We start from the raw sequence: 17,472 nt of genomic DNA, 5'->3' as shown, positions 1-17,472 counted from the left end.
TCACGGACGTGCTGCTTCTGCTGTGATTAACAAAAAAGGGAGGTGGGGCATGCAAACGGCTTTCATTTCCTCAGATTATTCTTTTCTGGAGCTAGACAAAAGAAGAAGAAAACAAAGAAGCCTCTCAAATGTAGAACTTGAAAACTCATTTCCTATCCCCTACATTTCGATCCCCAGACTCCAACGGGGCTGAGTCTTCATCATCATCTACCTTGCCACCTGGTGTTCTAATACTTGTTTTGATCATGGTTTACTTACTCATTCAGTCTTCAAAAGCCACAGTGCCAGATTTATGAAGCACATCACTGCTCCATGAAGCATCCCCAGCCACACAGTCCAACAGGCATGTTTTTGCCCCCATTTAACTCAAAAATGGTACATTACTAACACACAGGGCTCCCTTGTCTCTGTTATACATATTATGTGTCTCTAAGGAGGTTAAACAGATCTTGCTCAGTTGAGAATGATGGCAGGCCTATCATGACCACCATACTCTTGAGATCCTGGAAGCTAAGAAATTGCCTTACTAATCTTGGAATCTTCAGCATATAGTAGTGTTCAATAAATGTTTGGTGGACTTATGTTGGGCGGGCCAAGGAGTGCTTTTATAGGAAGCACATGGCCAGACGAAGAGGCTGATAGCCATTACTAAAGATGCTGAGTGGGGAGGGTATGACAGGGAAGGGTGGAGGTGAACTGAGCTGAACACACATTGATAGGGCTGGGTAACCCTAGGGGTGATGATTGAAGCTACATAACATAGGAGGTTTGGCATGGGTTGGACTCCATTACCAAGCCAAAACAACCGAGGTCTTATAGTCTGATGATGGGGACCAAATGCTGGTTGACTAGACACAGGATGTGGCAACCCCACTTCCTGTGAAACTCACCTATTTTTATAAAAGTAGATTCCTCAATGTACCTTCACTATCTCACAGGTCAGGTGTCAAGGTTTCATGAAACCTTAGATCTCCCAAGAATTTTCTAAACGTGGTTCACCCAAATGAGAACATATTTAGAGCAAAAGGATATAGTCTCAGTAATCATGTCGGAACAATACTCATAAACCAGGACCCTTCTGGGCAGACACGGTTGTATGCCTCTATATCCACACACTTCTATAATCTATACCTATATTCTATATCCATTTATATCTATATCCAGAACTATATCTTGTATCTCTGTACATCTGTATCAGTAGCTATGTAAATATCTATATTTACATCTACACCGACATATTTATTGATGCTGTTACTATAGCAAACATCGCAGAGTGCCTCATTTTCTGTGTAGGTCTTTCTCTTTCCGTCTGTCTCTCCCTCTCTCACCCATTTCTTAACACAACAGTGTCCTGAGACTCTTCCCTTTCGATCTAGTTTCTCTCTCCCCGTCTGTCTCTCTCCTTTCCCCTGCTTTGTTCTCTCTCTTAAATGGTAATAATAAGCAACTGAGAAAGTCTTCTTTTACATCTCCCACGTTTCCTTTATTTTTAAGTTTATTTATTTTGACGGGGGATGGGGGGGTGGAGGGACAGAGAGAGGTAGAGGGAGAGACAGAGAATCCCAAGCAAGCTCTGCAGCAACAGCGCAGAGCCCAATGTGGGGCTTAAACTCACAAATTGGGAAATCATGACCTGAGCTGAAGCCAAGAGTTGGACCCTTAACTGACTGAACCACCTAGGCGCTCCTACATCTCCCATGTTTCTTAAACAATATTCTCTGTTGCTCATACCAATGTATTTCATATTTTTCTAAGAAGAGCAACAAACGTTGTCCTTTTTCTGATGCAGAGTTTGGTGTATTTGAACTTGCGATGTGTAGGGACTAGGTAAGCATGTGAAAAACTTTGGAAAGCAACATGTGATTAGTCTGAGTCTCCTTCTATCATCTGGAAAGGGGATCATTATTCGTCAATTAAATAAGGTCATGTACAGGAAAATGCTGCACATCAACAACCACTGCTGTTCATTAGAATCACCTGGGGAGTTTCTGAAACTCTATTTCTTGGCTCCACCCCAACATCAAGGAATATGCACTGAATGTTTGTGTTCCTCCAAAATCCATTTGTTAAAGCCCTAATCCCCAACAGAATTACTGCCCTTCTAAGAAGAGACTTAGAGACATGATCCCTCTCTCTGTGTGTCTCTCTCTTACTGTCATGTGAGGGTACAGAGCAAAGGAAACTATCCGCAAGCCAAGCAGAGGGCCTTTACCAAGAACCCAACCAAGCTGGCACACCGATCTTGGATTTCCAAGCCTCAAAAAGTATGCACATAAATTTCTCTCTGTAAACCACCCAGTCTGTGGTGTTTTATTCTAAAGGCCCAAACAGACTAGGACAACCAGGCATCAGCAGTTTCTACTGTTCCTCAAATTATTTCCATGTGCATAGTGACATTTAAAAAAATGATTAACCCTATGTGTTACCAATTCTCTATGGAATTTAACTTCTTGGTCCTACCCTAAATAACTGGGGATGGGAAAGGGAAGAGGAAACTTGAACACAGTTAACGACCCGGGGCTATATTCTGAAGGACTCATCATGCTAGAAATAGCTCATTACTGAGCTAGAAGAATCTAACTTTGAACATGTGAAGTCTGGTTCTTCCCATAGCTTTATTAATAACTTGAAAGAAGTTGTACCTCCGTCAAAACCAATTGTCTGATGTGGGATATCATTTGGATCCTAAGATAAAAAAAGGGAAGACATCTAATCTCTTTCAAAGAGAATATGTAAAAGAGAGAAAAATTAACTGCAAAGGTGATAATTAATAGTCACAGTTTAATTTTCAAATTGTTCTTTTAACTCAGAAAACTAATGAGTAGAGATATACTCCAAACTGCAAACCAGAGTGCCCCAGAAACTTTCGTAATTAGAGTATTTCTCTGTAAGGGATAAGAAAAAAACACCCCACCAGAATGATTCTCATTTATAAAACTCACTAGTGATAAAGAAAGAACAAACACTTTTGAAAGAAGTACTGTTCTTGACATGGGAAAACAATGAGTCTGAGAGACGTGTGGAAATTTACTTTTCAACTAAACAAACCCTAGAGATTTGAAAAAGTGACACTGGTGACATTGGTTTTCAGAGTTGCTATTTAGTAATCAGTGCAGGTGTCTTCCATTAAGTTGCTGATTTGCTCTTACAGGTTTTAACAGCTGGCATTAGGCTAGTGTAAATGTTAAATTTACACCTGGGCTTGCCCTTGAAAATGTCAATGACACCAAGGAAAAACGCACGTGGCCGGAGCTAGCTAGGATGCCTGGACTATATAACCAATAGGCCTTGGTTTGACTTCACGTATATTGATCAAATGGTTCGGAGCGTATGGGAGCCCAGATCCAGCGACGGAAAAAGCAAAATCCATTTCCATCGGAAAAGTCTAAGATATACCTGCATACATGTATCATCTGTATCTTGTACAAAGTACATTTCTTTGGCAGAAATTTTTATTGTTTTGAGTCAAAGCATCCAGGCCACCTCAACTGAGCCAATTACAAAAATGTATAACCATGTTACAAAATAGATGGCACACTAGAATATGACAAAATATCATCCCTCCAGCAATAGAAGGGACTTGGGTGAACTGTACGAAATGAGCAATTCAGAATCTAGGGTATGTGCAAAATTGTTGGCCTTTCTGCCAGTCTTGGAGCTTTCTGGGAGATTCTACCCACCATTCCACTACCATTTCCTGGGTAGTTTCTAGGGGAGCACATCCTCAGGAAAGCCTTGAAGAGCCAGAGGGCCACTGCCATAGGCTCCCTGAGGTGGGTCATGTTCAAGGGCCACTTCAGTCTTCCCAGAAGGCAAGCCCCCCAGGAACAAATTGTACTCTGAAGACACCACCTTTCCCCTTCGCAGGAAATTCAAAACAGAGGAGAGATTGCAACCACAGAGACCAAAAACCTGACTGCAACATTCATGTGTTTTTCATGTAAATACCTTCCAATAATCACTGGGAGGTGCTAGGCTGTCCAACGACCAAATCCCCCAAAACAATCTTGGAAATATTTTTATCTTTATAAACATGATCCCGCACCTTGATAGTGGCTCTGTCTGCTTGTCAGTCCCCAGTAAGACTGACTAGAACAAAGAACGCAGCCCATGGTCTAAAAAAGTTTCCTTTGGCCTCCAATCTCTGCTCAGGTGTATTAGGCTAGGATCAACCATGCTTAATGATCTCACATCTATTTTTTTAATTCTGATATTTAAGAATATTTGGGGTGCCTTGGTGGCTCAGTCAGTTAAGCGACAGATTCTTAATTTTGGCTCGGGTCATGACCTCGTGGTTCATGAGTTCAATCACCGGGTCAGGCTCTGTGCTGGCAGAGAAGAGCCTGCATGGGATGCTCTGTCTCCCTCTCTCTCTGCCCCTCTCTCACTTCGTCTCTCTCTCTCAAAAATAAATAAATAAACTTAAAAACACAAAAAGAATGATTCACTTGGGTTGTAAAAGTAAGTGGGGTGGATGCCTGCTTTTTTGATGAGTGCAATATAAGAACTCGTCTCCATTGTATATATAAACCACATCTTCTTTACCCATACTACTTGGCAATGAGAAAGAATGAAATCATGCCATTTACAGCCACGTGGATGGAACCGGAAGGTATTATGCTGAGTGAAATAAGTCAGTCAGAGAAGGACAGATATTGTATGTTTTCACTCATATGTGGATCTTGACAAACTTAACAGAAGATCATGGGGGAAGGGAAGGAGAAAACAAATGGTTACAAATAGAGAGGGAGGGAGGCAAACCAGAAGACTTTTAAATATAGAGAACAAACTGAGGGGGGATGGGAGGTGGGGGAGATGGGAAAGTGGGTGATGGGCACTGAGGACAGCACTTGCTGGGATGAGCACTGGGTGTTGTATGGAAGCCAATTTGACAATAGATTATATTAAAAAAATAAAGATCAGAATAAAAAAAAAACTCATCTCATTCAATTCCAAAAAACCAGAAAACTATAGTGACTGGTTCCTCCAAAATAGTTTGGTGGTTCCTCCAAAAGGTAAATATACAACTACCTTATGATCTGGTCATTTCACTGCTCGGTATATACCCACAAGAATGGTAAGCAGGGACTCAAACAGATACTTGTAAAGCCATGTTCACGGCAGCATTATTCATAAGAACCAAAAGGTAGACACCACCCAAACTTCCATTGACAGATGAATGGTTAAGCAAATCAGGTGTATCCATACAATAGAATACAGACAAAGGAAAATAATTCAGCCTTGAAAAGGAATAAAATCATTCTATACACTATACCATGGATGAATGTTGAGGACATTATGCTAAGTGAAATGAGCTACACACAAAACAACAAATACTTTAGGATTTCACATTATATGAGATATCTACAATAGGCAGATTCAGGCGCGCCTGGGTGTCTCGGTTGAGTGTCCAACTTCGGCTCAGGTCATTATCTCGTGGTTCATGAGTTGGAGCCCCGTGTCGGGCTCTGTGCTGCCAGCTCAGAGCCTGGAGCCTGCTTTGGATTCTGTCTCCCTCTCTCTCTGTCCCTCCCCTGCTCGCTCATTCATTCTCTCTCCCTCTCCCTCTCTCTCTCAAAAATAAATAAACATTTAAAAAAATTAAAGAAAATGGGCAGATTCATAGAGACAGAAAGTTGAACAGAGGTTACCAGAAGCTGGAAGAGGGGGAATGGGAAGTTATTTAATGGGTACAGAGTTTCTGTTGGGGATGATGAAAAAGTTCTAGAAACGGACAGTGGTAATGGTTGTATAACCTTCTGAATGTACCTAATATCACGGAATTGTACACCAAAAAATGGTTAAGATGTTACATAAAATTTACCATTCTGTTATATGCATTGTAACACGCAAAAAAATATACCACAAAACTCCACAACTTTAGCCAGTGTTAGTGTGAGAAACTTACGAGTCAACCAGTAACGCACACAATTCTTGCGGCTGATGTTTTAAGTTACGAATGAGCTGGTAACATTTGTCTTGACCATTTCTAGAAAGCAATTGAAATGCTACACCTCCACGTCACACTTTAGTTCTAGCCTCAGACAGCGAGTACAACTGGCCTCAGATTTACTACTGAACGCTTTTTCTCCGTCCCAGAATGCCCTTACTATACCCCGACTTATTACTCTCACATGGCACACGACCAAGGACGAAACAACCTCATGTCGGAAGACATAGAAGACACAGGAGATTAAGATGCTTTGCGTAATGGCCTCCCAACGTCTCTGAGACCCTAATGCAAAGTTAACTGACTGAGTCATGGCTTGAAAAAGAGACATGGAAAAAGCAAAGAGTTCACTGTTCATGGGGTCAGTTCTACCTACTTGATGAAGCAGTCCCGGCCATCCCGGTTCGCAGTCATCTCCCATCCATAGGGTGGTACCTGGTTCAAGCCCCAGGTTCCCGAGGGAGGTGGCCAGCCTGAAGACTTCGTCCTGTGGCTGGAAAGAAAGAGAGAAAAAGAAGAGCATCATTCCACCTGACAGGTGAACATGTCTTTGGAAACAAACTCCAGGTGGAGCACAGGACTCGCTCCTTTTGGCTGCGGGCCGTGTCCTCACCTGGTTAAATGAATAATTATAAGGAACGTTTTTGTGACAGGTACCGCGCTCATCAGTTTTCTTTATATTGTCTTCCTTCCTTTGTCACAGACACGCTAGCAGCTAAATACATGCATTCTGTCACACGTATTCCATTTTACAGACGAGGAAACAAAAGGCTCAGAAAGATGAAGTAACTTGACAAGGACCTACTAGCCATTTTGAACAGAAGTTTTCTACACTTTCCATGGCACTTCACAATCCTGATACCATACATTAGGAAGCGCAGCACATAAATTGATATCCTGCCACAATATAAATACATACATGTGAGCATTGTTTTTATGGATTTTTTAAAAAATTGTTTTAATGTTTATTTTTAAGAGCGAAGGAGAGAGGCAGAGCATGAGCAGGAGAGGGGCAGAGAGAGAGGGAGACGCAGAATCCGAAGCAGGCTTCAGGCTCCGAGCTGTCAGCACAGAGCCCACTGCGGGGTTCAAACCCACGAGCCGTGAGATGACCTTTGCCAAAGGAGGACACTTAACCAACTGAGCCACCCAGGCACCCCGGTTTTGATGGATATTAAGCACATAACATGAAGCCACAGTTTCCTGGACTCCTCTAACCAAAGCGCAAACTTTCCACTAATATAAACCACACACCAGTCAATGTGAGTCATAAAACTGGAGACAAACTCTCCATTTAAGTAAGTTGCAGTGGAGATCCACACATTAGCTTTGACACTTTCCAGTCCAAACCTTACGTTTCAATCATCAGGAAAAGGGAAGGGTAGGCTACAGAGTATTTTCTACAAGCCTACATTCCCAAAAGCAAAAGGGAAGGGGAAGTAATTGCATGTGATAAGCCCTTGTGACAGGCAGGGCTTCCACCATTTTCAAGGAAACGCGAAACTGCCTTGGAGCAGAGCCACGGCCACGAAATACGTAGAGCCATTTTTGAATCGACCAACATCCCTCCTCATTTGCTCCATTCACGCCACGTGAATTTCTTTCCTGGATGACCTAGAAGATTGGGGCACTTCCAAATCGCAAACTGAGGTCAACCCCTGTAGGGGGAAAGCAGTGATGGCATTTCCAGGACCTTGCAGTCAGCATCTCGGCACTGCGCCTGGGAGCCTCTTAGGGGACACTAGGCATGACACCCGTGATGTGCACAGGTGTATGTGGCAGCTCTAGGGCAGCAAGCAGGCAATTTGGGGGTGTCACCTTTGCTGTGGGGACGCAACTTTTACTTCCCCAGAACACAGGGCAACTCACCCCCGTCGTGCACCCAACTCAGACATCTGATCATACACCCAACACTTCTCCAGGCGTGGGTGAAAGATGCCCATTTCCTGTAAGATTTCTAGGGAGGAACTCTGTTGCCTCATTGAAACCACCTTGTTGCTTTTTTTCAACCTTCCTTTCAGTTTTTCCACATCCTTCATGAAGTGTGGTGGGCAAGAGTTCACAAATCTAATACAGGTCTGGCAAATTTAGAATCCCATTATAGGAGTCATTCTTGCCCCTTGACTATTAAAAAAAAAGGCAAGGCCACACTTTCTGCTCCTCTTACTCGTGCAAAATTCAGCAGTGGCAATTTCCTCCGGAGGTTTTATAAAAACGTGCTGCTTCCCGGCAGTTAGAGAGCACACAGAGTTTCCACCTCACGGCAATACCAAATAAACGCCAATTTCTCTCAAGTACCAGAGAACGCATTTACAGTGCCTTCTAAGGTTGGACAAAGGACAAAAGTCCTTATTGGTATAAATACAGCATATCCTGTTATTAAAAAGTTTTCCAAAAACAACACTACAGTAAGAGGTGATACAAAGATTAGCCTAGTGAAAAGTCGTCTATGCAAACAACGTAACTATTTATTCTTCATGACTACATTATGCGCTGTATCACAATGTTACTCGTTCTCAGAGGGGGCAAACCTATTCAAAACAAACTGTCTATACTTTTAGGTATTCTTCTCTTTTCTTGGCCACACCCAGCAATGGTCAAAAACACTAAAAGAAAGACACAGAAGGCTTCCTAATATAATGGACACATAAAAATACGGTATTATAACGACCTGGAGTAAGTCTGAATTTTATTATAAAGTACATTCTTCCCTGTCCAGTATGTTCAGGAAGCACAGAACAACAGTTCACCAAGATGTTTTTCAATAAACCCTTTTGTCAGCTAATACTAGAATAGTCTAAAACGCTTATTCGTTCAAGGGACGTCAGCTGATAGAACAAAATTGCATAACGAAAATCAGACACGTCTGTACGTCTATCTGTTAACGTGTTCACATAAAAAAAACATGGCTTGGGAAGGAATTAGGAGAACTTGGTCAATTAAAATGCACAAAGAAGAAAAAAAAAATTCCATCCTAAGTGTCTAACTGTAAGAGTCTTGACAAAAATTAAGGAAAAGAGTCATAATGATGGAGGGATTTGGGCTCTTCCTTCTGTGAGGGAGATTGCTGGAGGTTTCTCCCCCCCCCCCCCCCCCACACACACACCTTCCCCACAATATCTACCCTTGGAACCTGGTGGTTTGCTCTCAGTTTACGAGGGAGATGCTCTGGGGACCTCTTCCCCTGGCTCCAACCTCTGCGTCTTCACTAAACTCTGCACCACTTGCAAATGCCCCCATCCCATAACTGCTGCAGAAGACATAGATTGTTCTACCAGGAATGCAAAGAGGTGACGTCTTGCAGAGCAGCAGAAGCGCCGGTGCTTGTAAAAGTAGAGTTCACTTCCTGCCTTGCTTTGGAAGCCTCTCTGATGCATGTATTACACCTATGTCGGCACCGCTCCGTACAGAACTCCTCAGTTCTGGAAATAGTGCTGACTCTGTGTCCCAGTGTGGGGTGCATGCCCTTTATTCCCCACACCCACCTCCTTGAGAGTCCACTCGGAGGCATTCTTCTCAGGTGCTGACACCTTTTGTGATTTCTCGTCTTCAGAGAATGTCCTACTTTTCTTGTCCCAGTTCCTATCAGCCACTAAGTCCCTCTTGACCACTTCTATGGCACCCTAAGACTAGATTCTCTCACAGAATCAAAGAGGACAGCTTATCGATGGAATTAAAATATCACAGCCCAGAATCTTTAAGATTTGCCCTCACCTAGTAGTGGGACCAAATCCTCCCATCACAGAGTCTATGATGTGGTAAGAAGCACACTCAGCTTGCTCACTGCATTCAAACCAAAGAGCACGCCCCTTACGTGCCAGTGGGGGTGACAGGGGGATTACAAGTAGGCATGTGGTATAAGTTTATTTCCCATATTGAGCGGATAAGAATCACCTTGCAGTGCTGGATAACTATAAAGACTACCACATCCTAGAAATTACGGTTCAGCAGGTCTGGATTAGAACCAGGAATCTATGAGTGAGTAAGTGAGCGAGTGAGAGAGAGAGGGAGAGAGTTGAAAGAAGCGATTCACATAATTATTATTTTGGGGGTAAGATTGCTAGATTTACCAATGAATAATTTTTAATATAAGTATGTCCCATGAAAATATTTGGGATATATCAGTAGGAAAAAAAAATATTTGCAGTTTATTGAAAATCCAGATTCAACTGGATAGCCTATAGTTTATCAGGCAACCATGGGGTTTGGAACATATCCAGCAGCACAAGCACATCTTTGGATTTTTGCATAATGTGAAAGCTGTATTTTATCGAGATCTTCAAGCGATTGAGAAACGCATGAAAGTTTCCTAAGTGCAGACTGAGTTAGTGGTTTCCAATGTGAAGCCTGGCTGCACACTGGAATCACGTGGTGAAACTTGTTAACTCCAGATGCCTGAGACCAAGGCCAACCCAAGTGACTCAGAGTATCAGAGGATCAAGGCCCAGGCATTGGTATCTCACCCCAAGATGGCGGCCCACCGGTAAAGGTAATTCCACCATTGTACTTGAGCCGATTGCATCAGAGGAGGAAGGTCTGGCACTCAAGAGCCTGTACATTACAGCAGCACCAAGCAATCTGTCACAGATGCAAATTCTTGGGCACAACCCAAGACTACCAGGCACAAACCTCTGAGGTGATGGGGCTGACCCAGTAACCTCTGTTTAACGGGCCTCTGGGCAATACTGGTGCCCACTCAGCTTTGAGAACCACTGGGTTGCAATCAGACTGTCTTTAATCCAAGTTCTGCCATTTCTTTTCCATAATCTTGACCAAGCTCCTCGACCTCTAACCTACCCGGTCCCAGCCAGCTTGGAAATGGCGGTAATACATCCGGGTCCTTGGGAAAATATTAAGGTAGTTTTGTATAGCGCTCAGTACACTAAAAGGTCTCTGCTGGCAAAATCTCAACCCAGCACTTGGGACAATACAGGATTTTGGGGGGTTATGCAGGAATAGGTGGCTTTATTCACTCTCTAAATAGAAAAAGGGTGAAAGGCTCAGTCTTCTATTCTTCAGTCTGGCAGGAACAGGGCAAGAAGGGGCTGAATCAAGCCAGTTATACCTTCTTACAAGGTCACGAGTTGAGTTCAGCTGTTCTCAAAGCTGCCGAAAACATCAGAAAGTTTTACCCGGGGAGCCAATAACCCCAGCTGTGTGTGATGCTGGGTACAGAGGGCCAGTCTCCACTGGTCTCAGGCCACGCCTTGAGATTTCTTGCAACCACAACGTTCTCTCGCTTCAACCTGAGATCATGGTTGTGTGAACCACTTTCAAACACTTAGCTCAGCCGTAAAAATAGCGACCTACATTGCGAAGGCTATTTCAGTCAGTCCAGAAATTCCCGACCGATGACTGAACTGGTTTGCAACTTTGTGCTTCTTACATCTATTGCTTGCAACAGACTGAAAATGTCCTGGACAAAAAAGATCTTCACAGATGATATGAAGTGAGAGTAGCCATGAAGTGCGCGTCTCTGGCCCTGGACCCAATCGTGATGGCAAATCTGTCCAAGGAGGAGGCAGGCTCTTAGAAACCACATGAAGGCCAATACAGTGACCTGAGTTCTTAGAAACACACCTCAACATCAGAGAAGGGCATAATGTTGGCGACAATGAAGGTGAGGTCTGGTTCCAAAGTCCTGACTCAAACAGATTCAAATGGTGCCACTCAGAGCCATGTAGTGGTTACAAGGCATGCAGTGCACAAGACCCGGCCCCCTCCACAAAGACCAAGTGGCAACAGCGCCCCTGCTTAACTTATGAACTTGTTGGGAATAAGAAACAAAATGATGGGGGCTCCTGGGTGGCTCAGTTGGTTAAGCATCTGACTCTTGATCTCGGCTCAGGTCAGGATCTCATGGTTCATGTGTTCTAGCCCCAAGTCGCACTCTGCACCTACAGTGTGGAGCCTGCTTGGGATTTTCTCTCTCCCCCTCTATCTCTGCCCCTCCCCCCACCCTCTCTCTCTCTCTCTCTCTCTCTCTCTCTCTCTGCCCCTCCTCTACTCCTTCTCTTTCTCTCTTTCCCTCTCAAAATAAATAAATAAACTTTAACAACAACAACAAAAAGAAACAAAACGATGAATGTACAATTCTTACCACATTATTGGATAGATACCTGGTGCTCAAAACACTTTGGTTGAAAACCAAACAAACAAAAAACACCAAGCATTCTCAGTGTTTCCACTTAAAGTCAAATTAAGGAAAGCAGAATGTGTCTTTCCATCAGAATGAAAGACTTCAAACCCCAGGTGTGCCAGTGAATAGCTTCACGGCTTGGGGTAATGGAACCAAGTGGTTGGCCTCTCTGGGTTGTATTTCTGTGCGTAAAAATAAAAACACCAACATCCAGCTCTCAGTGATGTCACACACGTGAATGATCTATGCAAAGTCCTAAGGTACAGTCGCTGAGTCATTGAGAACAGTCTCATCAAATGCTGTTGTTATAAGCGCTTATCATTGCGAGGAAGGTAATTTTTGTATTTGATTTTGGAGTTTCAAGAGCACTTCTATATACAGAATTTCTTTTGATATTCACTAGTTGGTTTCATCATGCAACAAAATGCCTGCTGAAGCATTAGTGGGGAAGAGGGTACAGCCTCCCAAAAAGCACCCTATGCAGTGTTCCTACTGCTTTGACACAGCTAGGAAGGAGCGTGTCTATGCTGAACCCAGGGCTTCCCACCCCAAGTTCCATATTCCTTACACAGTGTCATACTGAAGTGTGATTCATGGGCTTATTTATAAACCTGGTAATATTTAGGACCACTGGCCAGAATCAACCTGCATCCTTTGAGAGTGGTGTTGAGAAAGTTATTATTACGTCCATTTCGGATACGGTAAAAGCTAAGCCACGTTTATTCAGTTATTCATCCTCGACATATAATGACTTCAAAAATCCAACAAAATCAAATTGTGACCCAGAATTTGATCATCCTTGTCTCTCTGGACTCGCAAGGATTGTTTTCAGAATACCCCAAGGTTATACACTGTTACAGATGATGTTACAAAATATAAAGCATTTTCTCATTTCTATTGCTTTCAGTGGTGGATGCGTTGTAGTTCCCCAAAATCCACAGAACTCCTAACTTCAAATCCTAATGATGCGCAAGCAGGTGATATACAAAGTATCTTGTACACTGACATGCCATATGGTTCAAGGTAAAGGGAGTGGAAAGGAATTGGGAGAAACGAATAAAGAATTGTTCTGGGTGAATTCAAAACACTGCCACGTGGCAGCCTTGATGTGCCCTAATTGGACGAGAGGGGCCGTGTGCTGCAGAGGTTCTTGCCTCCATGGATGAGGACTGGAGAAGTCTTTTCCTTCCAGTTAGTCATGCAGTGTGCTATCTCAGAACGTAACTCTCTTCATGCAATCAGGCTTCAGTACAAAAGTCACAGTATTAAACTCACACACATGAGACAAGAGCTTTCCATCCAACTGCCCTTTTGTAGATGCATCTGGTGCCGGTGTGTGTGTAGAAAGCTTGATTGATAATCAAAATAATATCAAAGCCTTCCAGACAGAAGTAAAACTCACCCTACCCATCGTTTATAAGATTCCACCTCTGTGTTAACTAGGAATATGAAAAAAAAAAAATACAGTAAAAAGGGAAAAGCAGGTAGTTAACAACTGATTATTCTTGTCAAACCTCATAAACGGAGAAAATATATAAATTCCAAAGTCATTTTAGTCAAACAGGAGTGTATTCTTAATCAAGAGTTTGACTGTGCTAAAAGACATTTGGATATATACTTTGATAACCAAATTTAAACATTTCTCTGATTACTTTCACCTGCTACCCCTACCTAGAGTCCCTAAACGTTGCACAGCGTGGTGGCCATTAAGGGTACCTGTAGGTTTGCCTTCAATTAAACTTCTGATATTTGCGAAGTGCATTTGCATTCATCTGCTCGCTAAATTCACGAATTCTGTGAATCAGGAAGGACAATTATAATCAGCCCTGTACTACTCAAAAGGAAACAGACACAGACTGGACAAATCAAGATTGGATCCACTTTTGCTGGAGTGCTGTCATTCTAGCTCAATAGTTCAGAGTCCTAGCTCCCAGGTAAGCATGTGATGTCAAGTGGGCATGCTGAGCTGGGCGAGGGCCTGCAAAGGGGGTCTTTTTCCCCATTCTATCTTTTCTATTCACACTAGTGTCTAGCAAATAAGAGATCCTCAGTGGGAAGTGAATTAATGAGAGGAAACCAAGGTACATGATGCTTCTAACACAGAATCTTAGGCATTAAAACTGTGGCTCCCTGCCTTCACAAGATTCAGGTGTTTTTTGGGGGAGGTTGTAGGGTGGGGAGTGGGTTCACTCTGCTTTTGTCTTTACTTATATCCTGTAATAAAACTGCATTATGTTTGTAAATAGAAATTTATGTTAAGCAAAAGAAAATGAGAAAAGGATAGGATTTCATATGGATTTCTGGTGGGTTCAGGGGAGAAATTGAAGGAAGGCAGTAGTGAAAGTTTGGAAACAAGGTGTTAGTGAGGCCATGAGTAAATATGCATGATAATATACTGTTCAGAGAGCATTTCAACAATCCCCTATGGAGAACAATTTAGCAGCTTCTATCCAATTTACAAATGTGTCTACCCTCTGGGCCCCCATCAGGATGGGAGGGATTCAAAAACTATGACACAAACACAAAGTAAAACACTGAGCGCCTATAAAAAACAAAGATTTGCTTTATACCGATCTACAGGGGAAAATTAAATACAGACAAGATGAAGAAAGATACACAGCCTACTACCATTTCACTAAAATCAGGGAGTTAGGGGTGCCTGGGTGGCTCAGTCGGTTAATCATTCGACCTCAGCTCAGGCCATGAGCTCACGGTTCATGGGTTCGAGCCCCGCAACGGGCTCTGTGCTGACAGCTTAGAACCTGGAGCCTGCTTCGGATTCTATGTCTCCCTCTCTCTTTGTGCCCCTCCCCCCCCCCCCCCCGGCTGGTGCTCTGACTGTCTCAAAAATAAATAAACCTTAAAAAATAAAATAAAATAAAATCAGGGAGTTATAAAAGTTCACCTAAGACTAACCCTTAGAGTCTAGATTCAAACACAACGGCGTTAAAACTTGGCACCACAGCTTTATCATCTGGACGCTATGGATAATCCTAACCACCTTGTAGGACTGTGGTAAGGACCACAATGATGGAGTGGTGAAATTGGGCGCCATGGTTATAGCTTGTATGTATAGATGCACGTAGCTAATAATGATTGAATATCTAGTATATGCCACAGGCTGTTGAAGGTACTTGCAATGCATCAGTGAACAAAACAGATGCTGAAAATAAGACTCATCAACGCAGGAAATAAACATCCCAATCATCTCATCACGTGTGTGTGTGTGTGTGTGTGTGTGTGTGTGTGTGTGTGACTTAGCATCACATTAAATTTGTATAAGGCTATTGTGTGACTTTTAGACTAATTTACCTAATCATTCCCTGAACACACATATTTTTCATGTTCACAGTCCAGGTCTTTGTTCCTGCTAGTCCCTTGGGCTCAAACACAGATCCCTCCTCCAAAACTCATCTCAAATGCCACTAACTGCATAAAGCAATCCCTGAATACCCCCCTGAAATGATTTATCTCACTTCCCCGTGATGATTGGAAATAACGGTTTGCACTATAGAGGTGACATCCACGCTACAGAATTACCAATAACTGTGTGAATCCTAGATGATAAGCTCCTGAGAGTTGATACAACTTTAAAAAAAACACCAAACACTTGTGTCCTAATATATTTATTGCACCTTGAGTTCTTCTCATTTGCCTTGACACCTTGACTAGGAATAATCTCTTCTTTATCTCTTATATTGCCTAGCTGATTGTGATTATCGTAAGGTCAGGGGTGAATCTCCCTCATCTTTATCTCCCTGGACTTCACACAGAACTTGGCCATGGTGGCTGTGCAATACATACTGTGTCTTAAATGAGCTGGTACACAAGTTTTCCCGTTACGCTTCGTTTACTAGCTGCTTCAAAATTGTAGAGATGTGGGAAATTTAGCAATTGCTTTTGGAGGTGGGCAATAAACACATGAAAGCAATAACATAACCTCTTAATATTGCCTTCTGTTGTTGAATGGCCAGGTGGATGTATCTGTGCATGATGAGAATGTACACACAGGGGATTCATGGGACTCCTAGGCCAACAACCCTCACCTCTCCGGTCAGCAATATTCACCAAGCAGTTCTGTAGAACTGCATCGAAATCCACAACCACTCTTTATCTAAGTATTCAGGGCATAATCTGGCAAATGGAAACCATTTTATAGTAGCATTTGTTTGAACAAACAAATGAATGAATAGCAGTCAACTCTGTAGCGTCCTCCAAAATGAGCAATACGAGTGTGCCCAGGAGGGGCCAGGATTGCAAGAGAAGGACGCTGGAGCCCAGAATGGAACACCTTAGAATCAACAGCCAGTTCGTACCTTGACATTCTTGAAAGCCTCCTGGTTTTGTAAAGACAACACCACAATTCGGAGGACCCAAATGGAAAGCAAATGTTTTAAATCTAAAGTTTACTGATGTTAAATTATTAGGCCTTGATTAAGTTCCTTGATATGAACTTGCTTTCATTATTTCTGTTCAGGGATCCCTTAGTGGGAAATGGCTCTTCATTCATGGCAAGCTTATAGTCCCAACCGTGATGGTGTCCCTGACTTACCATTTTGAGAAATTTCAATCACATAGAAAAGTAGAAAGAGTACAGTTAGCCATCCTTGGAATCTTCTCCTAGAGAAGTGGCTCTCAACAAGAGACGATTTTGCCCCCCAGTGGACATTTGACAATGTCTAGAGACATTGTCAGTCACAACAACTGGGGGTGGTGGAATGCGACTGGCATCTAGTGGGTAAAGACCAAGGATGCTCCGGAGCCAAGCGCTGACGAGAGGCCCACGGAAGAGGATGACATGATATTATACATGGAAAATCCGATAGACTCCACCAAAAGTCTGCTAGAACTGATACATGAATTTAGCAAAGTTGCAGGATACAAAATCAATGTACAGAAATCAGTTGCATTCTTATACACTAATAATGAAGCAACAGAAAGACAAATAAAGAAACTGATCCCATTCACAATTGCACCAAGAAGCATAAAATACCTAGGAATAAATCTGACCAAAGATGTAAAAGATCTGTATGCTGAAAACTATAGAAAGCTTATGAAGGAAATTGAAGAAGATATAAAGAAATGGAAAAACATTCCGTGTTCATGGATTGGAAGAATAAATATTGTCAAAATGTCAATACTACCCAAAGCTATCTACACATTCAATGCAATCCCAATCAAAATTGCACCATTCTTCTCGAAACTAGAACAAGCAATCCTAAAATTCATATGGAACCACAAAAGGCCCCGAATAGCCAAAGTAATTTTGAAGAAGACCAAAGCAGGAGGCATCACAATCCCAGACTTTAGCCTCTACTACAAAGCTGTAATCATCAAGACAGCATGGTATTGGCACATAAACAGACACATAGACCAATGGAAT

General features: G+C 42.6%; 1 protein-coding gene across 1 annotated transcript in view; it reads right to left on the bottom strand.

Annotated features, from left to right (window-relative positions):
* FRMPD4 (FERM and PDZ domain containing 4) overlaps positions 1–17,472 on the bottom strand; it is a 789,303-nt gene that overhangs the window by 180,423 nt on the left and 591,408 nt on the right. Inside the window, exon 3 of the mRNA XM_042974957.1 lies at positions 6,327–6,443. Coding sequence (XP_042830891.1) covers positions 6,327–6,443 — 117 coding nt within the window. The remainder of the gene's footprint in view (positions 1–6,326; positions 6,444–17,472) is intronic.

This window comes from Panthera tigris, chromosome X, assembly GCF_018350195.1.
Source record: "Panthera tigris isolate Pti1 chromosome X, P.tigris_Pti1_mat1.1, whole genome shotgun sequence".
In the NCBI taxonomy this organism is placed as follows: Eukaryota; Metazoa; Chordata; class Mammalia; order Carnivora; family Felidae; genus Panthera; species Panthera tigris.
Note: the sequence above shows the minus strand (reverse complement) of the source record. Positions and strands in the feature narration are given on the sequence as shown.